The 25,637-nt window shown below is 37.4% G+C and overlaps 1 protein-coding gene across 5 annotated transcripts in view; it reads right to left on the minus strand.

Moving 5' to 3' along the window:
* Positions 1–881: 881 nt before the first annotated feature.
* ATP7A (ATPase copper transporting alpha) overlaps positions 882–25,637 on the minus strand; it is a 130,846-nt gene continuing 106,090 nt past the window's right edge. For 3 of the 5 annotated variants that reach the window (XM_059883521.1, XM_059883522.1, XM_005227972.5), the window contains 9 exons: positions 22,906–23,100; positions 18,754–18,936; positions 16,830–17,046; positions 11,918–12,064; positions 10,993–11,135; positions 9,272–9,475; positions 8,638–8,755; positions 6,500–6,602; positions 882–6,119 (listed from right to left, as the gene is read on the minus strand). In XM_059883521.1, coding sequence (XP_059739504.1) covers positions 5,843–6,119; positions 6,500–6,602; positions 8,638–8,755; positions 9,272–9,475; positions 10,993–11,135; positions 11,918–12,064; positions 16,830–17,046; positions 18,754–18,936; positions 22,906–23,100 — 1,587 coding nt within the window. In that variant the 3' untranslated portion in view covers positions 882–5,842. The remainder of the gene's footprint in view (positions 6,120–6,499; positions 6,603–8,637; positions 8,756–9,271; positions 9,476–10,992; positions 11,136–11,917; positions 12,065–16,829; positions 17,047–18,753; positions 18,937–22,905; positions 23,101–25,637) is intronic. The other 2 variants (NM_001192852.1, XM_059883520.1) reach the window with 2 other exon arrangements.

Genomic DNA, 25,637 nt, shown 5'->3' on the forward strand with positions numbered 1-25,637 from the left:
GATTTAAATTGCATGAGATCCTATTTATACTAGCAATTTCATTTAAACCTTGTCCTCAAGAACCTTGCCTTTCACACCTTACTCATCACTCATTTCCACAACTAGTGGTCACATCTATGAAAAGGAAGCATTAAGCAATTCACAAATTTGACTAGGGCTCACTGGCTCTAGTCAAATTTGTGAAAGCAGCAGCCCAATCTCTCTCATCTCTATTTGAATTTTAGCAGGGCCTTTAAAGCCTCCCCCAACAGAAGGTTTCTGGCTTCTTTGTTTTGCTTTGGTTTTGTCTGGAAGACTGCACGTCTTTCTCAGAGGTCAGTCAAGACTCCAGTAAGAAAGAGGGCTGGCCAGCCAAGCAGATACCTCAGTGATTTTTTTCTTCTATTTTCATTTCTAATCTTATTTTCATACCCTGAATAATCCCAAGGATTTGAGAGGGAAATAAAACTTAGTTTTTCCTTACAAATAAGTTTAAAACCCTTCCTTAACTTGAATAAGTGTTTAGGTATGGGAATATATTTTCAGCGGGATCCTCATACACACTGTTGTATAGGACTTCCCAGTTGCTAGAAAAGCTCTTGTCTCCATTTAGCTCATTTAGGTTAGACAATCTATAAAGAAAGTATTACAGGCTATGAAGGAAAGGAGGACAATTATATTCCTTTGTTTCTTAACCTCACTAAAAGATACAGCAAGAGGAGTGAAGTCTGAAGGGAAACAGATTTCTTCCCTCTCACTCTTAGTGAATGTGTGGTACTGCCTCCAATCCTGCCCCATTGTTGATTTAAAAAAAAAAAAAAAAGACACCTAAAACCACAAGGTAGTTTGGAACTTCTGGTAGAGGAGCTGGATGATATAACAAAACAGACACTGACAAAAAATTCTTTTTTTTAGAATACTATAATTGTAAAGTTGAAGGCACATCCTTGGCAGAAATATGATCAATTGCATGCTTATGGAAAAACAAACCACTGAATATCTTGACTACAGAAGATGATTATTGCACAACATTGTCCACTGATGTTTTGGGTATTAACCAACAATGGTTAATTAAACATTTCTTTAAAAGCATAAGATTGAGACGCCTGGTTTTGGCTATAAAAGGCATTTATTATCAATGCCATTACAGAAGCTCTTTTCACTGAAGAACAAGAATTCATGCTTTTGTATTTTATCTGGTTACCCATACCAGATAAACGTTCAGAAAGACTACAGAAAGTTAGTGTAAAAATAGCTAATAATTTGGCATGAATCTAAATATTTTATATTTGGTAAAACAGTATTTTTAAAATATAGAAAATAAACAAAAAAATCTAAAAGGAGTGAGTCCAGAAATGTTTTTATTCTTATTAAAACAACCAGTAACCAGATGCCTCACCCAAAGGAAATAACAAAATAGAGTAAAATAAATATTAAGGAAAATAATTTTAAAGCAAGATTCACAAGTAATAGAATAAATTCTCTAAGAGCATACATTTTTGATTTTTAAGCTGTGTATATAAAAGATATGGACATTTAAATTTTTGGAAACATTTTGTCTACAATGCAATTTTAAGTATTCTTAACAAGGAATACATCCAATAGAATAACTTTTAAAAAGTTAAAGCAAAGTATAAAATTATTTGTTCACAAGGCATCAAATCTAATACTCTAAAATGTTGATACTAAACTAGGAAAAATAACACTTCTATTGTCACAACTGACAACCATACTTCTTTAGACTATGACACTAAATAGTTATGTTTTAACCTTTGAAATTTAAAAGGCATCTTTGGGTATTTAAGATAAAAGATGCCCCTTAGTTGAGTCTGAATCAGCACTGGATATGAAAACATCCTTGTTATCATCAGACTGAGGGCATGGTTGCTGAATGAATACAGAAGAATGACGAAGGAACAACAAAAAACGAACTTCAAATATTCTAATATCAAATTCAAATATAAATCCATTTCCTTCTATATGGTAACATGTGTATACATGTATGATACGAGTAAACACAGACGCATATGCACACATTTATAAAGTTTGTTCTCATTAGTAAATAATTACCTAAAGCTAGTTGCTAACTAAAAGCAGGGTTTTTGATCCCCTCCATATATCACCTCTCTGTTTGGTGACTACATATGCTCTATGAAGCTAATGGGAGCTCAAAATTGCAAGAGACTTGTGGAAGAGAATTCAAAGATAGTGACAGATATTTAAAGCAGGATTCTTTCGAAATGGCATGTTTTCTATTCCTGTACAAAAGGCTAAATTATATTCTTGATTTTTCTCAGATTATATAGGCTCTCTTCTCATTGACCTATGACGTGCATCTCTTGGCATGTGGGGCCAAATGGACAACTCTAACACACACATGAAATAAACGTAGTAACTGGCTATGTTCAAGTGCTTCAGGGAGATAGGAATGAGAATGAGGGGAAAGCTGTCTCTTTTTTCAAAAGTCTCTATTATACATTTTTTTGTATTAGCTATTTCTTCTAGAAGAAATAAGTTATGGTATGATGGACCACTGGAATTGAAATAAGAAACAAGTATTAAAATTCAAATTGAAAGCATGGAAGATGGCATAGGCATTGGTCTAAAAAGAGCCTAGACATACAAATTCATTCATATTTCATTAAAATTGGTTTGCTTTTCTAGATTAAAAGCACCTTCATCACATTTTAGTTCTCTTTTCAAGATAGATGAGATAAAAATGAGATCTTTTCCAAATCTTAAAAGTCAATGTAAAAAAAAATAAGTCAATATAGAATTATGTTGTAAACTTTTTGAGTCTGTATGAAAGAACAAGAGAAAAAGGAAGTTGGGGAAGAAGAAACCCATCCCCTACTCCCACATGATTTGACTCTGCTCTGTAAAAACAATTTTTAATATAATAATTAATATTTACTGAGTATAAATCTTATGTGCTAGGCATTGAGTTAGTAGCTTTACATGTGACAATGGGAATAGATTTTAGGAACTTACGAGTTTTTTTCACTTACATATTCTGCATCTGAAATCCACCTTGCAGATAACAAATTAGTCTAAATAGTCATACAAGTACCATACCTCTGACCAATGTATTAACTCCCAGGCACTCACAGGGCAATTTCTAAATTTATATGCCAATGAGAAGCCTATAAATCTGCCAATCACACTAACTAACAAGTGCAAATATTTTAAACTACAGACAAATATAGATTTGGCTAAAACGTATCACAATCTAGGGAAATTCTTATTTCTGTATTACAATTTGTATTACAATTTACTATAGTTTTTGGAAAAAGCAGCTTAGTGTAATGGCATTATTTTAAAGTCATTTTGAGAGATTATCTAAAACAATAAGACAATTAAAATCTATTAAATTATAAATATCAGCTAATGTCTTGTATTCTTTCCAAAAAGGACAGATTTAGTGAATCCAGGCTTTCATTCCAATCCCAAAGAAGGGTAATGCCAAAGAATGTTCAACCTACCACACAACTGCACTCATTTCACATGCTAGCAAAGTAGTGCTCAAAATTCTCCACACCAGGCTTCAACAGTATGTGGACCAAGAACTTCCAGATGTTCAAGCTGGATTTAGAACAGGCAGAGGAACTCAGAGATCAAATTGCCAATATCCATTGGATCAAAGAAAAAGCAAGGGAATTCTAGAAAAACATCTACTTTTGCTTCATTGACTACACTAAAGCCTTTGACTTTGTGATCACAACAAACCGTGGAAAATTCTTAAAGAAATGGGAGTACCAGACCACCTCACCTGCCTCCTATGAAACCTGTATGCAGGTCAAGAAGCAACAGTTAGAACCAGACAAGGAACAATAGACTGGTTCCAAGTTGGGAAAGGAGTATATCAAGGCTATATATTGTCACCCTGCTTGTTTAACTTATATGCAGAGTACATCATGCAAAATGCCAGGCTGGATGAAGCACAACTGGAATCAAGACTGACAGGAGAAATATCAACAACCTCAGATATGCAGATGACACCACACTTATGGTAGAAAGTGATTAGGAACTAAAGAGCCTCTAGATGTGGACAGTGAAAAAGCTGACTTAAAACTCAACGGAGTGCTCAGCCTTCCACTGAAGACTGGTCTGCAGCCCCCACCATCCAGGCCACGGAATGGGTAGGAACCACCACTGAGTGGTCGTAAGCTGTTCTTCCAGACACTTGTAGAACTTCCACAAACTTCCACCAAAATGGAAATTTGGTTGATGGAAAATAAACTTTCTAAAAAAAAAAAAAACTCAATGTTCAAAAAATGAGTATCATGGCATCTAGTCCTATCACTTCAGGGCAAATAGATGGGGAATAAATGGAAAGAGTGACAGACTTTATTTTCTTGGGTTCCAGTCACAGACTGTGACCATAGCTTGTTCCTTGGAAGAAAAGCTATGACCAACCTAGACAGCATATTAAAAAGCAGAGATATGACTTTGCCAACAAAGGTCCATATAGTCAAAGCTGTGGTTTTTCCAGTAGTCACGTATGGATGTGAGAGTTGGACATAAACAAGGCTAAGCACCGAAGAATTGATGCTTTTGAACTGTGGTGTTTGAGAAGACTCTTGAGAGTCCCTTGGACTGCAAGATCAAACCAGTCAATCCTAAAGGAAATCAGTCCTGAATATTCATTGGAAGGATGGATGCTGAAGCTGAAGCTCCAATACTTTGGCCATCTGATGCAAAGAAATGACTCACTGGAAAAGACCCTGATGCTGGGAAAGATTCATGGCAGGAAGAGAAGAGGACGACAGAGGATGAGATGGTTGGATGACATCACCGACTTAATAGACATGAGTTTGAGCAAGCTCTGGGAGATGGTGAAGGACAGTGAAATCTGGCATGCTGCAATCCATGGGGTGGCATAGAGTTAGATGTGACTGAGTGACTGAAGAACAGCAAGAATAACAACAAGGTAACTTTATGACCAGTATATGTTAAAGATGGTAGTGTCAATCTTTGGGAAAAAAATCAATTGTAGAAGTGGCACAAAATCTTAAGTTTCTGAACCAAGGCTGACAGACAATACTAAGAACTTATAGCTGAACTCAGCAGGAATGAACTGAAAGATTACACAGAGCTAAGGAGTCACTGAAGGAAGAATCTGATCTATTTTTTTTAATAGTGGAAAGATGGGAAGCAGGGAACTATATAGGCCCTTAAGGTCTTTGAGCTACAAGACAAAGAAACAAAGAAGGTACTGGAAAAGTTGTCAGTTACTTTTGTCAATGAGAAGCTATCTACACTAGCTCACTTGAAAGAACATAACAAAAGTAAACACACTGGGGCATCTAAGAAAGCAACCACAAAGACCAAGATGCAGGGAGAATAAGAGGGGAAGAAAGCCTGTAATAAATAAGGCACGTCTATTTTTAAACAATTTCTACTGTTTTTCTTCAAAAACTAGATGTTTTATACAGTGCTTTGAAAGCCACTGCTCCCCAATCTGGCAGGCAGGGAGAAGGGCTCAAGAATCTCAAGATTATGCACTCAAATTTTACAATGTTTAATTATCTTTTCTTGAACTTTTAGTCAAATAAAAAATTATTTATGACTTCAGCAGCAATTCAGCATCTTCAGCTGTAGGACTTGTAAACCTCACTGCTCTACCTTATCTGTTGCTAGTGAAAACAAAAAATACTGGAATTTCATTTTCAATAAAGCTAGGTTCTGAGCTGATGCCCTGAAAAAGATATTTTTGCCATCAGACAAATGCAATTCAAATAGGTTCCCTAAAATGAGAGCATGAGACCAACATAAAGCCTTGCAATATTTTAAAAAGCTAAGGTGATCATGAATACTGTGTCAGTGCAGGACAACATCATCTAGCAGCATTCTCTGTGGTCTGTTACAACGCACTGTCGTCATCTTCCCTGCAGTCTCCGACCAGGAGTGAGTGCTTGTCAGGTTCACTGGTACCAACGCTGTTTAGTGATCGTTTATCAGACAGTAGTGAATTTATGGAGGCTCTGCTGTAATTAACAATTCGGTCCAGCAAACCCAGTTTAGGAGAATTTCTTGAGGTATCATCTATTCCAACATGAACACTTATTTCTGAAGGACTTTTCTGTCCCATTTGGTTTCGAGCATGTAGTTCATAATTCTCATAAGTTGGTTTCCTGTAACTGGAAAGATGCAAAAGTATACTAGTTTAAAATAATCAAATGTGAACCAGGTGCTTGTTACATTCAAAAATGAAAAGAGATTTGGATAGTATGAAATGTATAAAGGTGGCCCCTGCTACGAATTTAGCTCAAAAGGAGTTGTGTGAGGTCACATGATCAGAATCCTACTTCTCAGAGCCAGTGCACTAGATTTTACACCCCGCAGTGCTTGTGGTTGCTCTGTATAGACTACACAAGGTGATAATTACATAAAATTAATATTTATTATTAAAAACAGTTTGGGCTTATCATTAATCAATACAAGAATAAAACCTAGCAAGACTGACTGTGGGTGATAAAAGGAATACAAAAGAGAAGCGTGAGCAAGCCATTATACTTACAGTTTAAGGAAGAGTGAAGAAAGTACTACTGAAACAGATGAAGCAGCCATTGCAGCAGATCCCATCCAGGGTTGCAAAACCAAACCAATGGGCATAAAAACTCCTAGAAAATAAGTTTGGATTAATTAGAGCAGACAGTACTAAACACATTACCAATGTGTTCCTAATACATATATACAAATCATTTCCTTCCTCAATATTTAATCAGCAATTTATCCTCCTGTTGGTACAGATTTATGTCGTTGCCGATTTTTCACTAACAGAGTGTTGCTGTGAACATTCTTGTACATGTCCCCCTGTTTGAGAACTTCCCTAGGGTACATACCTAGAGGTGAAACAGCTGGATTATAACATGGGCACACCTTCAACTTTAGGTAGATGCTTCTCAGTTGTTCTCCAAAGTGGCTATACCAGATCACAAACCCCCCAGTAGTGTATTAGAGTTCATATTCTACAAACTTATCTACACTTGGTTTTGACAGACATTTTAAAATTTGTTCAAATGATAGAGATGAGATAGATTTACTGCACTTGTAGTTTTTTTATGTGCTAATCTGTATTTTTGTACTTTTTCTACAGTGACCATATATTACTTGTATAATTTTTCAAAAATAATTTGCTCCATGAATTAATCTCCCTGGACTTTGATTGTTCTACTGTGTCTTCTCTGTATCTGTGTTTCCCTGTTGATAACCAGCTTTGTAATTGTTCTCATGTTCTTCATGTTCATCTTTGGCTCTCTAACCAGAGAGAACAAAATGTGATAACTATTTTTCTTTCTTTTTAAAAAAAAATATTTAATTTTTATTTATTTTTAGCTGTGCTGGGTCTTCATTGCTGTACATGGGCTTTCTCTAGTTGCAACAAGCAGGGGCTACTCTTCACTGCAGTGTGCAGGCTTCTCACTGTGATGGCTTCAGTAGTCGAGAAGCGTGGGCTCCAGTAGTTATGGCTCATGGGCTTAGTTGCTCCACAGCATCTGGGATCTTCCCAGACCAGGGAAGATTCAACCCGTGTCTCCTGAATTGGCAGGAGGATTCTTAATCACTGGACCACCAGGGAAGTCTGATAACTATTTTTCTCATGTTATTGTTAACACCTACCAAGCCCCTAGGTAACAGGGATGATCAGATGCTTATTAAATAACTCTAACCTGCTTTTTGGAGGTTCATATTCTTTTTTTGGGGGGGGTCATATTCTTTTGTTCAATCTCTCTCTCTCTCACACACATACACACACCCCTGGCTCCCCAACCTAAAAAACTGTTGGTATCTTAAAACATTACGAACATTCTCTATGTGTTATAATTACAACAATGAAACAAGATAAAAACTGATACAGAGTAAAAAAGATCAGAAAGATATGTACAAACTAAAATACCAACAATAGTTGTATTTGGGTAGTGAGATTAAAGGTAAATTTATTCTCTTCAGCAAAAAAAAATAAATGACCAAGTAAATAAGTACATATGGAGAAAGAGATGAAGCAATGTGGCAAGATATATTAACTGTGAATTTAGGCGAAGGGTACACAGATTTTATTATATCATTTTTTCCCTTATTTTTGTAGGTTTGAAAATTTCAAAATACAAAGTTGGAGGGGAAAAAAAGGTAAAATAAAATAAACCTGTCTGAATGATAATACATTTTAAGGCATAATGAAAATGCTGAAAATTTAAATTACTGATTTTCCCTGATAGCTCAGTTGGTAAAGAATCTGCCTGCAATGCAGGAGACCCTGGTTTAATTCCTTGGTGGGGAAGATCCACTGGAGAAGGGATAGGCTACCCACTTCAGTATTCTTGGGCTTCCCTTGTGGCTCAGCTGGTAAAGAATCCGCCTGCAATGCAGGAGACTTGGGTTTGATCCCTGGGTTGGGAAGATCCCCTGGAGAAGGGAAAGGCTACCCACTCCAGTATTCTGGCCTGGAGAATTCCATGGACTGTATAGTCTATGGGGTCGCAAAGAGTTGGACATGACTGAGTGACTTTCACTTTCACTTTAATATTATCTCTCACCATACCAGCAGGCTACATACAAAACTGGGCTCAAAACCAGTAAGAAGAAGACTAAAACTTCCAATATGGTAGACATCTAATGACTTCAGGAAAAAAGCAACACAAGTTAACCATCACATACCAGCAGCTATAGGAATTCCAATCAGATTATAAATTAGAGCAAAGACAAAATTTATCCGAATCCTCTTGACTGTCTTCCTTGATAAATCAATACTTGCCACTACATCCAGAAGATCATTCTGAGAACAGAAATTTTTATGATATTAGCAATAGATTCTAACTTAACTAATAACTTGTATTTGATACCATGTATGACAAAGATGATGTGTATCTTAGGGAAATATGTGAATTAACTCAAATCTCAGATACTGCTAAAAATTTGAGTCAGTCTTGGAAGAGGTTTTTCAGAATTTTTTTCTCAGGGTTCTGAAAACACTTTTAGGGTTGTATGCTGGTACAGGGACTAAACCCCACTAAAATAACTTCAGCAAGTACTTGCTGAAGATAATTGTGTTCTATGTATATTCCTAAATTTAATTCATTTAGAAGTTTGTCATTCTCATTTGCTCCCCTGAATTGAGAAAGTATGAAAGTAATTACTAAGACTTCTCATACTCCCATCCTGAATTCTCCCTTTCTCAAAGGCCAGGAGGATGGAAATTAGAAGGACAGAGTCATTGTGTTCAATATACAACATCATCTCTGACCATGCAGAGCAGTCTCACACTCCTGAAAGGTCAGGCCACCAGACTTACCCTTATTAAAACCACATCAGCTGCTTCAATGGCTACATCTGTGCCTGTGCCAATAGCAATTCCAACATTAGCCATCGCCAGAGCTGGGGAGTCATTGATTCCATCTCCTACCATTGCTACCCGTTTCCCCTCCTCTTGAAGTTGCTTCACCTTAGCAACCTTGTGGGAAGGTAGAACTTCAGCAAACACTTTAGTAATGCCAACCTACATGAGGAAAAACAAACTCCACTCATTTCAAGAAATATTACTGAGTACATGAAATATAGGGCTTCCCTGGTGGTTCAGTGGTAAAGAATCTGTCTGCCAATGCAGGAGATGCAGGTTCGACCCCTGGTCTTGTCTGGGAAATTTCATGGACAGAGAAGCCTGATGGGCTACAGTCCATGGGGTAAAAAAGAGTCAGACATGACTGAACAACTAAATAACAAAAACAACAAAGCCTAAAATATAACTGTTATATTTTATATAAAATATTTATTATTTTATATAGTGATTTTATATACATAACAATGATGGTTCATCATTTTATATGATGAGGCGCCTTCATTTTCCACCTACCAGATGTCCAGATTTTAAAATATTAGTAATATCTAGGGATAGTAAGACTACAGGGAAATGAGCTCTCTTAGATACTGTTGGTGGGTGTGTAAATGTGTACTGTCATTTTGGAGGGCATGTACCAGCATCTATCAAAGTGTGCATGTCATTTGGTTAAGGAATTCCATTCCTAGTTATATTTTGGACATTCTTATACATGTATAAAAGATGTATGCCCAAGGATGTATATTACTGCCTTAGTTGTAACAACAAAATTTTCAAAAGCACATAAATTATTATTTTTTATTAGAGGAATGGTTAAGCCAATTATGATACATTCACACCATGGAATTCAATGCAACGATGTAGAAAGAATGAAGTAACTTTATATGTTCAGACATGGACAAAGCTCCATGGACATGGACAAGGCATATATATTATTATCTGAAAGAAAGTAAACTGCTAAACAATTTGTACAAAAATGATCCAGTTTATGTTGAAAATACCAGAACTATACATCTGTATATGAACAATAAGTACATAAGAAAGTGTAAGGGGCGAGGGCTGGACAGGAAGCTTGGGAAAAGGGTGACAAACTTTTTACTTTATATCCTTCTGTATCTTTTTATACAAGACAGTATTTATATATTACTTCTATTAGTCAATAGAAGAGGGGAGAAGGCATTCCAAAGTAGAAAAGACTAACATGAGAAAAGTTTAGAGGGAAGGCAAAGGTGGGGGATCAGTAGCAGGAAAATGCCACGGAAGAGCTGGTTCGTTCTACCAGTGGTATCCAGGATGGACTAGAGAGGGCCATGCATGGAGCTACTGCTGTACTTTAGGCATGAGAGGATGAGAGCCTAGCTTAGGCTGGCAGCACTGGTAGAGACTACGAGCAACATTTCAAAGGAAGCATCAACAGAAACTGTGTACAATGTCACTAAGCACCTCATGAATTAAGCAAATAGCTTTTTACTTATAACAGTTTCAGAAAAAAGTGCAAAGCCCTTCCTGCGCAGACAGTATGTCAATTCTTTTTTAAGGAACCAGGTATGGCCACTCAGGGATAATGAAAATAATAGGTAGTACCAATTCTTTAGCACCTGAAGGGAAGAAAGAAAATGTATGTGAAGACTTAGAAGTTAACACATACTCCCACCCCAACTACTAAGTAAACCCATTACCTGAGAAGCAATAGATCTAGCTGTTTTACTGTTGTCTCCAGTCATCAGAACTACTTCTAAGCCCATAGATTTCAGAATATGGACAGCCAGTTCTGCTTCAGGCTTCACTGTATCAGCAATAGCTATCAAACCGCACAGCTCATCTAATGTAAGAGCACCAGAAAATAGAATTTGGAATATGGTGAAAGCAGAATAATAGTCTGACTTAAAATTTCAGAAAGAAATGATTTTTGTTAAACAAAGTTGTTCAGAGCTTAGCTTAACTCCAAATACCCCTAAGCCCACACAACCCCACAGTAAGCCTCTATTCTTGGTTGTGAAAATACCACAAACCCCACAGTAACCCCACAGTAAGCCTCTATTCTTGGCTGTGAAAATCTCAGAGTGAGGTAGGGGTTACTAATGAAGGTAATAATAGGAAAATGAAAATAAACTTTACTGGATACTAAAAGACTTACATTCTTCCTTTAGAGAAGTATTGCCAAGAGCTCCAAACACTTCAGCTAATTTAAAGGCAAATGAAACTGAAACCCAATACCTTCTTCAAAACTGGCATTTTATACTGGGAGGAAAAAATCACTGCAGTAGCTATTTTATTTCAAAAATGAAAGTAAATGGTATTTTCTGCTTTTCCCTGGACCTAAAAAGGCCATAGTAAGATACTGCCTTCATACTTAGCAAAGATTATAAATGTTAACTAATTAATCTCACAGCTACAAACTTACCCTAAGAAATAATTTAATGAAAGCCAGGCAAATGCAAGAGAATTTTAAATTAATCAGTAACAATTATGTATTGCTGACATTTTTATTTTGCATTCAGGCTCCTTTTGAATAACCCTCATAGTTCAGATATCTCTCAAAAATATACAGAAAACAATTCAGATGACAACACTGAGTCACAGTGTACTTAAGGAAAACCTTACCATCAACTGCTACCAGTACAGCAGTCCGACCTCTTCTCTCATGTTCAGTCATGGAATCATTTACACTGTTATTAATGGCAAGACCATTTCTAATCATCCACTCCCGGTTGCCAATGAGAACTTTGTACTGCTGAGCATTAAGAGCATCTGAAAGAAAGTACAGAAGAAACATTTAGTGAACTTGTTTAATATTTATAACAACCCTTAAGGGACATTCTTCCTCTCTAAGCTTGCAGTTACTACATCGGTTTTTTTGGTAGAACATAGCCTATGACAGTGATTTCCAAATGTTCAAGGAACATACTCTACTCTTCTATGCCTCTGGGCCTTTGCACATGTTGCTGCCTCCACCTGGAGGTCCTCATCTCTCCTCTCCAAATACCAAATTGCATCATATTCCTTAGAAGCTAGTTCAAGCATTACTTTCTTGGTGATGCTTTCCATTCAACATTTCCTTATGATCTTCCATGGCAATTGAATAAAGTTAAAAATATTTAGTGTATATCAGTACAACCATCAATGGTTAGATAAGAACACAGAACTACAGTGATATCTTACTAACTTTAAGTGGGCCCTTAGTGCTTTCTGGCAATTCTACTGTATTTCCCTAGTCCATTCATTCTCCATTCCTTCTAGATGGCTATTTTATACCTTTTTTTCTCCCATTCTCATACCAGATGATGATGCGCTTCCTACTTCAGGAAGAAAATAAAAGCAATCAGAAAAGAACTTTCAGAAGCTCTCATTGCCATATATACCCAACTACCTAAGCCTCTGTACATACTGATCTAGTTTATTTTCTGTTACTATAAACAGCCCCAACTCCCATTTAAGGCCAACTTCTCCACTTGCATAAATAGATCCCTCTCCTTTGTCTATTTCAGAACATCTCTCCAACAATTCTCTCCTCTCTCTTCTGCATCATCATATTTTCTACTTCTGCTGCACACAGTCCTATTTTTAAAAAAGAAAACAAAACAGATCTCATTTATCTCTCTAGCTACTGCCCCATTTCTTTGCTTCTGTTCATAGCAAAACTCCGACAAAGTGTTGTCTGTATCAGCTTCCCATTCTCCTGTGAACCTGTTCAAATAGAACTTTTGTCTCTCTTATGCCAAAGAATTGTTCATATGGTACACCAGTGATCTTTAATAAATGTAAAGGGTAATTCTTAGTCCTCATCTTACTTGCTCTATTAGCATTTAACACAGTTGACTTTCTCTCCTTGAAATACTTTCTTCATTTGGCCTCTAGAGCACCACATTCTTATGAGTTATCTCCTACCACTTCTGTTTTCTTTACTGATCATTCTTCATCTCCCTGATCTCTTAATTTGTAGTGTTTCAGGGCTTAATCCTTAAACCTCTTCCCCACCAATGTACTCTCACTTCCTGATTTTTTGCGGGGGCTTACCTCATGGCTTACAGAATCTTAGTTCTCTGACCAGGGATCAAACCCAGGCCCATGGCAGTCAAAGTGCCTAGTCCTAATCATTGGCATGTGTGAATACTCAGTTGCTTCATTCATGTCCAACTCTTTGAGACCCCACGAACTGTAGTCTACCAGGCTCCTCCGTCCATGGGATTCTCCAGGCAATACTGGAGTGGGTTGCCATGCCCTCCTCTAAGAGATCTTCCTGACCCAGGGATCGAACCCACATCTCCTGCATTGCAGGTGGATTCTTTACTGCTGAGCCACTGTGGAAGCCCCCTAACCACTGGACCACCAGGGAATTCCCAACTCTTTGAAGATTTTATGCAGTCTCATCACTTTAAAGACCACCTATATCAGCACTGTCCAACAGAACTTTCTGTGATGACAGAAATGTTCTACATCTGCTGTTTAATACAGTGGCCACTAACAACATGAGGCTATTGAGCACTGAAATGTGACTAGTATGGCTGAAGGGCTGAGTTTTAAACTAAATTTTAATTAATTTAAATAGTCACATGAAACTAGTGGCTACCACACCGGAGAGCACAGATCTATAAATGGATGACTCCCAAGTCTACAGACTTGTACAGCCACCTGCTTCCTTGATAGAATATTTATACAACATCTCCACTTGAATACGTAACAAGCACTCAAACTTAACACGTCAAAAACTGAACTCCTAATCACTTTTCCTCAACATTATCTCTCCTGTGATCTCTATCTTGTTTAAATGGTAACTCCATCCTTCTAAATTGGTTAGGCTGCAAACTTTGGCCTAATTCTTGACGCTTGTTTCTCTCATACCCCATTTCCAATATGCAAGATATGTCAGTCATCTCTCCCTTCAAGATACATCCTGGGGAAGTCCCTGGCAGTTCAGTGGTTAGGACTTCCATTGCAAGGGGCACAGGTTTGATTCCTGGTGGAGGAACTAAGATCCCACAAGCCACGTGGCATGGTCAAAAAAAAAAAAAAGAAGATACATCCAGAATTTGCCCACTTCTTACAACCTCTACTGTATTACATTGGTCCAAGCCATCATCTTTTACCTAGATTATGGCAACAGCCCACTAACTTATCCCCTTGATTCTGTCCTTGTCCCTACCCACAGAAACAGTGTATTTTTACCAGAGAAGCCCAAGTAATACTTTTAAAATATTAAGTCAGATTCTGTCATTCCTATGCTCAAAACTCTCCAACGGCTTTCCACCTCACAGTAAAAACCAAAGTCCGTACAAAGTTCCCAATCATTTACTCTGTTCTAGCCACAGGGTTCCTCAAACTAGTCAAGCACACTTAAGGCTTCTGTACTCAACATTCCTCCTAACTGGAATGCTTTTGTCACAGATATTCACGTAACTTTCTCCCTCCCTTGCCTTAGGTTTTTGCTCAAACAGCACCTTCTCAATAAGGCCTACCCCGATCAGCCTATATAAAATAGCATTCCCTAGTATGCCCAATACCACTTGCTCTTCTTCATTTTCTTCATAGCACTATCCATCAGATAGACTCTACTTGCTTATTTATTTGCACACTGTCTAGTGTTCTTTCACCAGGAATGTAAACTCCATGAGATAGGGTCTTTGTCTATTCTGCTTATTGCTGATTCTTTAGTATCTTGAACAGTGTTTATAAAACCTGTCAGATGAACGAAATCACTATGTGTCAGTGTGCTTGATACTATGAATTCACAGACAAATAATAAAGAAATCACAACTTAGTAGAATCAGGCAGATAAAGAATTATCATGCAGTGTGCCAGATTAAGTATAGTTATGCCTAAAAAGGAAAAGCAAATATCTCTGCCTATGTATGTCAGTCAGTGGAGGCTTCACTAAAGAGAGATGTGAGCTGAGTCTTCAAAGATGAGAAAATAGTAAATTAAGTGATCTAACAGGCATGAAATGACACGATGTACAGAGAAACTTTAAGTAGTTCCATAAGAATGAAACACAGGGTACATGCGTGACAGTGGAAAAACACAAGATGGGTGGTGCAGGGAGGCAGGAGACATATCATGGGGAATAGATCTTGAACAAAACACAGAGAGACTGGACTTTGTCCTGTCAGAGATGGAGAGCCTATAAAGCCAGGATCCTTAACAGATTTCCATGGAGGGGCTTAGGGATATATACAGATGTCCAAAACAGAAATTTTCTGAGTAGTGGGAATAGCTTTTATCTCATTTCTCTAAAGGTTTGTGACTCAAAAATAGGTTATAAACCACTGCAATAAAAGGTATTAGTCAGAAAGTGATATAATCAGGTTTGAATGTTAGCAAAATTACTCAAGTACAAATGGGTGGGGAGGTGGCAAGTACACTTAGGTATGTATATCTTGGTTTTGGTCAGATGGATAGACCAACAAGAAACTCGGTAAAGTGGCGTTGCTGCAGATACGGATTTTAGAGTGGCAGTGGAAACCCTACAGATGGTAGAATAAGCAATAAGCATGAATGAGATTATACAGAGAGAATATGTAAAATCAGCAAAAGACAAAAGACCAAAACTCTGAGGACACCCAACATTTGAGAGCAGGAGAAAAGAGCAATCAGGTGAGGATTTAAAAGAAAGGCCAAATTGGTGAGAGGAGACTCTAGAGAAAGCAGGGTCATGGAATCATGGGAGAAAAAAAATTTAGGACAGAAGAAATGGTCAACATTGTCAAATGCCTTAGCGAAATCAGGCAGCAATGAAGACTGAAAACTGACTACTGGAGAGGGGACTAAACAAACTTAAATAGTTTCACTAGTATGGATGGGACAGATGCCAGACTGTGCATTGAATTTAGCCAGCTTAGACTAGTCCTTCTAGAAGCTTGTATATTAATGAAAAGACAGACAGATGGGACAAAAATCTAGATGGGAATACAGTGATTTCGATGGGAGAAATGTTTCTATGTTTAGGAGAAGAAGCTATGACAAAGAGTTGGAAAAAAAAGAAGCAAGGGGATATACTATAACAGAGTGTGAGGTCCTTGAGGAATCAAGAGAGGATGAGATCTGGAGCAAAGATGAGGGGATTCATTAGGTAAGAAGAGGCATACTTCTTTCTCTGAAAATGGAAACATTCTGGGCAAAAAAAAAAAAAAAAACTGAAAGAACACATGTCTGAGAATCTTAAATTTTTGTGTGAAAAATAAGCCAGACAATTTGCTTAGAGAACTAGGGAGAAGGCCATAAGAGCTTGTGAAAGATACAAAAGGTCTGGAGCAGCTGTGGTGAGAAATAAAGACAGCTGAACTAAGATGGAAGATCAGCTAGAGCTAGGGGTTATCACCCTCTACTGTAATCAAGGAGTGAAGTTGAAAAACGTTCTTCAGCAATTCAGTGAAATAATTAGAAGGCCTGTGGTGAAACTGATTTACAAGAATGAAACCATGATGTCAATCTTTGTTTCTTATGTAACAGTTCAATTTATAAGGTTAGATACCTGTTAATAACTGTCCCATAATTGGTACTACAAAGAAAATTAGCTTACTTGAGAACTGAGCATCAATAATCATGGAAGACGAAGTTGATGACTGTTCATTACTCTCATCTATTTGAACCAGGGATGCATTTTTAATATTATTTTCCTCTATCTTCCAGTTATTCTTGTGTAGCAAGGCTTCGATATTGGTGACTTTACAGTTAATGCCACAGCCTGGCACAACCTGGAAATCTATGCAGGTACCCAAGGTTTCAGTATCCAGCTCCTAACAAATAGAAACAGAAGGATTTCCTCTGCTGTTCTAACAATCCAAGGTCATCATTAGCAAGATCAAAAATTACTGCTGGTTAATTCTAAATGTTTAGATACAATCTACAGGCCTGGTTAATTCTAAATGTTTAGAATAAAATTGTCACTTATCATTGCCTATTTGACAGTGGGTTTTGATAAGGACAAAGGAACAGAGCATTGAGTATAATGTTCAAAGTTACAGGAGAACCTCATAATCCTTTTAAAAAATCCCACTCCATAAGATTTATACCAAATTTAGGGGAAGAAAATGTGGAAGGTTTATCAATATTCTCTGTCCTTTCCAGTAGAGAATTACAAGTTAAATATTTAATTCTATTGTCAAGTTAGATTTTCTATTTAGTACAGGGCAAAGGGTAACAAAGAACAGAGCCTTTAGTTACCAGAGGGCCTCTCTAGTATGATTCTGTGTCCTTAGTAAGCCAAAGAATTCTGGTGACCATCACTGTTTCCTGGCTCTTTATATCTTTGTCCTCTCCATTGTTTGATTTGGGTGTATAGAAGCCAGGTCAGTAATAGTTAATAGGTAAAAAGGAAAGAACAAATAAAGAAATGGCAACATCAATGGTGAAACTGCCACATTTTACTTGAAAAATTATGTGAGATAATTTACAAAGAACTCATACAAATCAATAAGACAAGGTAAACGATCTTATGAAAAAAATAGGCAACAGATACAAGCAAACAGGGTATAGAAAGAAATGCAAATGACCAATACGCATGTGGAAAGATGCTCAACCTTATTCACAATTAAGACAATGCAAAGTAAACAGTCAACAAATAAATATTTTTTACTTACTGAATTAGAAAAAATTAAGTGTTAGTGAAAATGTGGGCAAATGTCATTCAACTTCTGGTGAAAGTATAAACTGGTATACCTTTTTGTGTGGGTGTTGATAACATTTGCCATTTAAGCATTGGCAACATTCATCAAAATTTAACTGTTCCTATCCTTTGATCCAGCAATTACATTGATAGGCATTAAACATTAGAGATAAACTTGCAAAAGCTGACAAGGATGTTAACTTCAGGTTTTAAGAGCCAAAAAGCCAATCATACAATGGAATATAATATAGGCATTAAAAACAATGAAGCAAATCTGTGTGCCCTGATAAGGAAAAAATCACTTAATACAATTTTTTAAAAAAATACCAAAGACTGGTCATTGTATTATCACCTTTCAATGTAAAGTTTAAAAATAACAAATGTCAGTATATACACTAAAAATGGTTAACAGATGTACACTTTTGTAAATATACTAAAAATTATTGACTTTTACACTTTACAAGGGTGAACTTCTATTAGAATATGTGAATTTTATCTCAATAAAGCTGTTGTTCAAAAAGCCTATTAACAGGTTAATACTTGTTAAACTTTGGAGAGAGGAATTATGGAAAGGGGCAGGGAATGAGGCTTTCCTTTTTCATTATGTAATGCTGAACTATCTAAAATTTCCTCCCATAAATATGTATTATTTCTATTTTATTTCTTAGTTGACTGAGGTTATCTGTGCTGTAGGGTTACAGTTAATTTTCATTTTCATCTTTATACTTTTCCGTATGAAGAAATTAAGACATACAAAATAAAATGAGAAAACACAAGTCTTTCTAGTTTCATACCAATTATATATGTAAATCATGAATAAACAAGGGAAAAATTGTACCTGCTTGCAGTATTTCGTTATGGCTGCTCCCAGAGGGTGTTCACTGTTACTTTCAGCAGTTCCCACAATAGCCAGGATCTTATTGCGTGATATTCTATTACTTTCCACTAGAACCTTTACTTGATTCACTACTGGGGTTCCATGGGTAATGGTTCCAGTTTTATCAAATACCACTACCTTTACCTGTAAGAAAATCAAAGCAGAATGCACTGTATGACTTGATAATTCTTTTTTTTTTTTTTTGACTTGATAATTCTTAGTATCAGCATTCCAGAAATGAGAAAAAAGGTTTACTGTGACAAACACATTACTATTTTGTTTCTTAATAAACTGACTTTGATTTAATTGGACCTAAATGGTCTTTGGGAGACTAAAAAGAAGGGAGAATAAGGGAAGAAATATCATTATTTACACCTAATAACCCTCCCTTGCAAATGTTCAGGGTGCTGTGAACATGTATTAAATAGCTAGAACTACCTGTTAAGAGTTGACTGTTAATAGGTAACTTAGAGATGCCTCTAGTGCCTCTAGGGAAAGAAAAAGACTTTCAATACTAATGAATTTTAGATCTGTAGGGGAAAAAATCTGGGCAGTAGGTAAATAATTACAATTGAGAAATTAATTTGAAGTGTGCACCAGCTAAAACCTTCTGGGTTGCTTTGACTTTATTGAGACTAAATGAGAAGCTTGGCCAGAGAATACAGCTCAGGAAATCAACGAGGGAACCTCAGATCAGGCAGGAAGGAAGAATAATCTGGAACTAGAGAACATAGTTGCCTCACAGTACACTCAATGAACCTTGAGAAATGAATAGCTTGAGGAACCAAGATGAGAAGAGATCAGTTCAGTTCAGTTCAGTCACTCAGTCGTGTCCAAATATTTGCGATCCCATGCACTGTAGCACGCCAGGCCTTCCTGTGCATCATTACTCCTGGAGCTTACTCAAACTCATGTTCATTGAGTCGGTGATGCCATCCAACCATCTCATCCTCTCTCATTCCCTTCTCCTCCCACCTTCAATCTTTCCCAGGATCAGGGTATTTTCAAATGAGTCAGTTCTTTGCAACAGGTAGCCAAACTATTGGACTTTCAGCTTCAGCATCAGTCCTTCCAATGAACATTCAGGACTGATTTCCTTGAGGATGGACTGGTTGGATCTCCTTGCAGTCCAACGGACTCTCAAGAGTCTTCCTCAACACCACAGTTCAAAACCATCAATTCTTTGGTGCTCAGCTTTCTTTATAGTCCAATTCTCACATCCATACATGACTACTGGAAAAACCATAGCTTTGACTAGATGGATCTATGCTGGCAAGTAATGTCTCTGCTTTTTAATATGCTGTCTAGGTTGGTCATACCTTTTCCTCCAAGGAGCAAACGTCTTTTAATTTCATGGCTGCAGTCACCATATGCATTGATTTTGGAGCCCCCCAAAATAAAATCTGTCACTGTTTCCCCTGTTTCTCCACCTATTTGCCATGAAGTGATGGGACCAGATGCCATGATTTTAGTTTTCTGATGTTGAGTTTTAAGCCAACTTTCGCACTCTCCTCTTTCACTTTCATCAAGAGGCTCTTTAGTTCTTCTTCGCTTTCTGCCGTAAAGTGTGGTGTCATCTGTATATCTGAAGTTATTGATATTTCTCCCGGAAATCTTGATTCCAGCTTGTGCTTCATCCAGCCCAGCATTTCTCACGATGTACTCTGCATAGAAGTTAAATAAGCAGGCTGACAATATACAGCCTTGACATAGTCCTTCCTGATTTGGAACCAGTCTGTTGTTCCATGTCCAGTTCTGACTGTTGCTTCTTGACCTGCATACAGATTTCTCAGGAGGTAGGTCAGGTGTTCTGGTACTCCCATCTCTTTCAGAATTTTCCACAGTTTGTTGTGACCCACACAGTCAAAGGCTTTGGCATAGTCAGTCAAGAAAAAGTAGATTTTTTTGGCAACTCTCTTGCTTTTTCGATGATGCAATGGCAATTTGATCTATGGTTCCTCTGCCTTTTCTAAATCCAGCTTGAATATCTGAAAGTTCACAGTTCACATACTGTTGAAGCCTGACTTGGAGAACTTTGAGTATTACTTTCCTAGCATGTGAGATGAGTGCAATTGTGCAGTAGTTTGAGCATTCTTTGGCATTGCCTTTCTTTGGGATTAGAATGAAAACTGACCTTTTCCAGTCCTGTGGCCACTGCTGAGTTTTCCAAATTCGCTAGCATATTGAGTGTAGCACTTTCATAGCATCATCTTTTAGGATCTAAAATAGCTCAACTGGAATTCCATCACCTCCACTAGCTTTGTTTGTAGTGATGCTTCCTAAGGCCCACTTGACTTCATATTCCAAGATGTCTGGCTCTAGGTGAGTGATCATACCATCGTGAATATCTGGGTCATGAAGGTCTTTTTTGTATAGTTCTTCTGGGTATTCTTGCCACCTCTTCTTAATATCTTCTGCTTCTGTTAGGTCCATACCATTTCTGTCCTTTATTGTGCCCATCTTTGCATGAAATGTTCCCTTGGTATCTCTAATTTTCTTGAAGAGATCTTTAGTCTTTCCCATTCTATTGTTTTCCTCTATTTCTTTTCACTGATCGCTGAGGAAGGCTTTCTTATCTCTCCTTGCTGTTCTCTGGAACTCTGCATTCAAATGGGTATATCTTTCCTTTTTTTCTTTGCCTGTCGCTTGTCTTCTTTTCACAGCTATTTGTAAGGCCTCCTCAGACAACCATTTTGCCTTTTTCTTGGGGATGGTCTTGATCACTGCCTCCTTTGCAATGTCATGAACCTCTGTCCATAGTTCTTCAGGTACTCTATCAGATCTAATCCCTTGAATCTATTTGTCACTTCCGTTGTAAAATCATAAGGGATTTTATTTAGGTCATACCTGAACGGTCTAGTGTTTTCCCTAGTTTCTTCAATTTAAGTCTGAATTTGGCAATAAGGAGTTCATGATCTGTCACATGCCACAGTCACCTCCCAGTCTTGTTTTTGCTGACTGTATGGAGCTTCTCCATCTTGGCTGCAAAGAATGTAATCAATCTGACTTCAGTATTGAGTCTCTGGCGATGCCCATGTGTAGAGTCTTCTGTTGTGTTTTTCCAAGAGGGTGTTTGCTATGACCAGTGCGTTCTCTTGGCAAAACTCTATTAGACTTTGCCCTGCTTCATTCTGTACTCCAAGGCCAAATTTGCTGGTTACTTGAAAAGAGATATGACAACTAAATACAAAGCATGATTCCAGACAAAAGAAAATAATAACTATAAAGGATTATGGAGTCAACTGAGGAAACTGGAATATGGACAAGAGATTAGACCACAGTATTTTGTCAGTATCAGCTTGTTGATTTTCATCTTTGTACTATGTTTATGTAAGAGACTGTCCTTGTTCTTAGGAAAGGAGCCTGATATCTTCAGTAAAGGGTATGTGAGATTTCTTTATACTATTCTTGCAAATTTTATATAAGTTTGAAATTATATCAAAATTTAAAATTACTATAAAAATTAGTAGCTTGTATTCACTGGCTAGATGAAGCTCCAAAGCTGTTCTAAGTTGTGTTCTGTGTTTAGTACATGCATGTGTATATAATTTATATCCTCATAATAAGAATATACTAGAAGGAACATGGTTTTAGTTGAAGTCAAGTGGCTTTGACTGAGATTGTAACGGAAATTCTAACATGAGAGAGATCAGGGACAGGATTATATATTCCTGAAATCATAGTTGCAAACTGTCAGCTGGTGGCAGCAAAGATGAAAGTAAGGGCAAGCACTATCAAATGTTGAACAGCACGAACATGGAGTCACACACAAATAGGTGAGAAGCCTGACAGACTTGGGCAAATTGCCTCAGCAAATATCTATGATATATATCTTCCTGCCCTAATGACCAGTCTAGAATGAGTTGGGACAGGACTCTAGGTTTTCCACACGAGGGTATACTCTAAAGAGAGTAGGTCTGGAGTAGAGATCTTATACACTCTGCCAATTCAGAGCAGAACCAAAATAACACCTTTTCTACCTCCACCCTCGGGACAATACCAGAAGAAGCTCAGCTTATGGGCAATGTAGAAATAATTTAAGAATCTGTTTTTCAGTAGGGGTGCTATTGCCAGTTTGGATGAGACAACTCGCAGTTTTAGGGACTATCTTACCTTATGAGCCATCTCCAATGGCTCACCACCTTTGATTAGTATGCCATTTTGAGCACCTACTCCTGTACCCACCATCACAGCAGTTGGAGTGGCCAGTCCCAGGGAACAGGGGCATGCAATGCATAGAACTGTGATAGAGGCTTGGAAAGCAAAGCGTATTATTGTTTCTGTTCGGGAGATACTTCTGTTGTAGCCCTTGAGAAGAAACATGAATTTTGATTACTGATTTAGAGCTGAATAAAACAAAAACAACAAAGCATAACTCTAAATAAAACCACAACTCTGGAGTAACACATAATCCTACTTAGCTACCAACATGTTTTAATTACTAGTAAGAAAACACTTTTTTTCTTTTATGAATATAAGAAATTACTGACATAACTGTAAACAAGTTACAGTTCTAAAATTCAAGATTTCAATTTTGCTGATTTCAGAGTTACACACTATGGAATGAATATAAAAAACAAGAAAAGTAAGCTTCTCCACTCCCCATATTGAGAATAAGTTTTTTACTAGGCACTTTCAGAAATAGCTGCAAACATGAGACCTAATTCTCAAGAAATTTGATCCAAAACAAAAATAATTCTGTCCTCCTGTATACTAAGACCATAAAACTGTCTTTCATACTATTCTTTGAAGACAATGAAAAAATCACTCAGTTTGCAAAGGTTTCTTAATTACATCTCAATAAAATTCTTTTGGACAAAGCAATATTAATGAGTATATCTGGTAGTATAGCTCTTATTGACATTGAGTATGTGCTTCCATGAGTAAAAATGATTGATAGTATTATGAGAAATCTCCTAAGACCCTCTGAACTCATGAGAAAAATTCCTGAAGGAAACACATTCCAAAATACTTCTCAGCAATCCTCTTGTTTAGTGAGCATTTAAGCAATGGGTGGTGGTTTCATCACTAAGTCATGTCCAACCTTTGCGACCCCATGGACAGAGGAGCCTGATAGGCTACAGTCCATGGGATTCTTCAGGCAAGAATACTGGAGTGGGTTGCCATTGCCTTCTCCAATTTAACCAATATGAATCATTGCAAGAAACATTTTAATATTATAGTAATGATCACATGATGGAATAGATGTTCTGATTCTACCAGTTCTTTAATTGAAGGGACAAACACTATGAAACAATGTATATATAGCATGGCATTTTTAAAAGAAAAAACACAACAAAGATCTTCTCAGTAATAATGGTTTTAGAGTGCTGTATGACCTAAATCAAATCCCTTATGATTATACAGTGGAAGTGAGAAATAGATTTAAGGGCCTAGATCTGATAGATAGAGTGCCTGATGAACTATGTTCGGAGGTTTGTGACACTGTACAGGAGACAGGGATCAAGACCATCCCCATGGAAAAGAAATGCAAAAACGCAAAATGGCTGTCTGGGGAGGCCTTACAAATAGCTGTGAAAAGAAGAGAAGCGAAAAGCAAAGGAGAAAAGGAAAGATATAAGCATCTGAATGCAGAGTTCCAAAGAATAGCAAGAAGAGATAAGAAAGCCTTCCTCAGTGATCAATGCAAAGAAATAGAGGGAAATAACAGAATGGGAAAGACTAGAGATCTCTTCAAGAAAATTAGAGATACCAAGGGAACATTTCATGCAAAGATGGGCTCAATAAAGGACAGAAATGGTATGGACCTAAGAGAAGCAGAAGATATTAAGAAGAGGTGGCAAGAATACACAGAAGAACTATACAAAAAAAATCTTCACGACCAAGATTATCACGATGGTGTGATCACTCACCAAGAGCCAGACATCCTGGAATGTGAAGACAAGTGGGCCTTAGAAAGCATCAATACGAACAAAGCTAGTGGAGTTGATGGAACTCCAGTTGAGCTAGTTCAAATCCTGAAAGATGATGCTGTGAAAGTGCTGCACGCAATATACCAGCAAATTTGGAAATCTCAGCAGTGGCCACAGGACTGGAAAAGGTCAGTTTTCAGTCCAATCCCAAAGAAAGGCAATGCCAAAGAATGCTCAAACTACTGCACAATTACACTCATCTCACACGCTAGTAAAGTAATGCTCAAAATTCTCCAAGCCAAGATTCAGCAATACATGAACCATGAACTTCCAGATGTTCAAGCTGGTTTTAAAAAAGGCAGAGGAACCAGAGATTAAATTGCCAACATCTGCTGGATCATCAAAAAAGCAAGAGAGTTCCAGAAAAACATCTATTTCTGCTTTATTGACTATGCCAAAGCCTTTGACTGTGTGGATCACAATAAACTGTGGAAAATTCTGAAAGAGATGGGAATACCAGACCACCTGACCTGCCTCTTGAGAAACCTATATGCAGGTCAGGAAGCAACAGTTAGAACTGGACATGGAACAACAGACTGGTTCCAAATAGGAAAAGGAGTACGTCAAGGCTGTATATTGTCACCCTGCTTATTTAACTTCTATGCAGAGTACATCATGAGAAATGCTGGGCTGGAAGAAGCACAAGCTGGAATCAAGATTGCCGGGAGAAATATCAATAACCTCAGATATGCAGATGACACCACCCTTATGGCAGAAAGTGAAGAGGAACTAAAAAGCCTCTTGATGAAAGTGAAAGTGGAGAGTGAAAAAGTTGGCTTAAAGCTCAACATTCAGAAAACGAAGATCATGGCATCTGGTCCCATCACTTCATGGGAAATAGATGGGGAAACAGTGGAAACAATGTCAGACTTCATTTTGGGGGGCTCCAAAATCACTGCAGATGGTGACTGC

Source organism: Bos taurus, chromosome X (assembly GCF_002263795.3).
Source record: "Bos taurus isolate L1 Dominette 01449 registration number 42190680 breed Hereford chromosome X, ARS-UCD2.0, whole genome shotgun sequence".
Lineage (NCBI taxonomy): Eukaryota > Metazoa > Chordata > Mammalia > Artiodactyla > Bovidae > Bos > Bos taurus.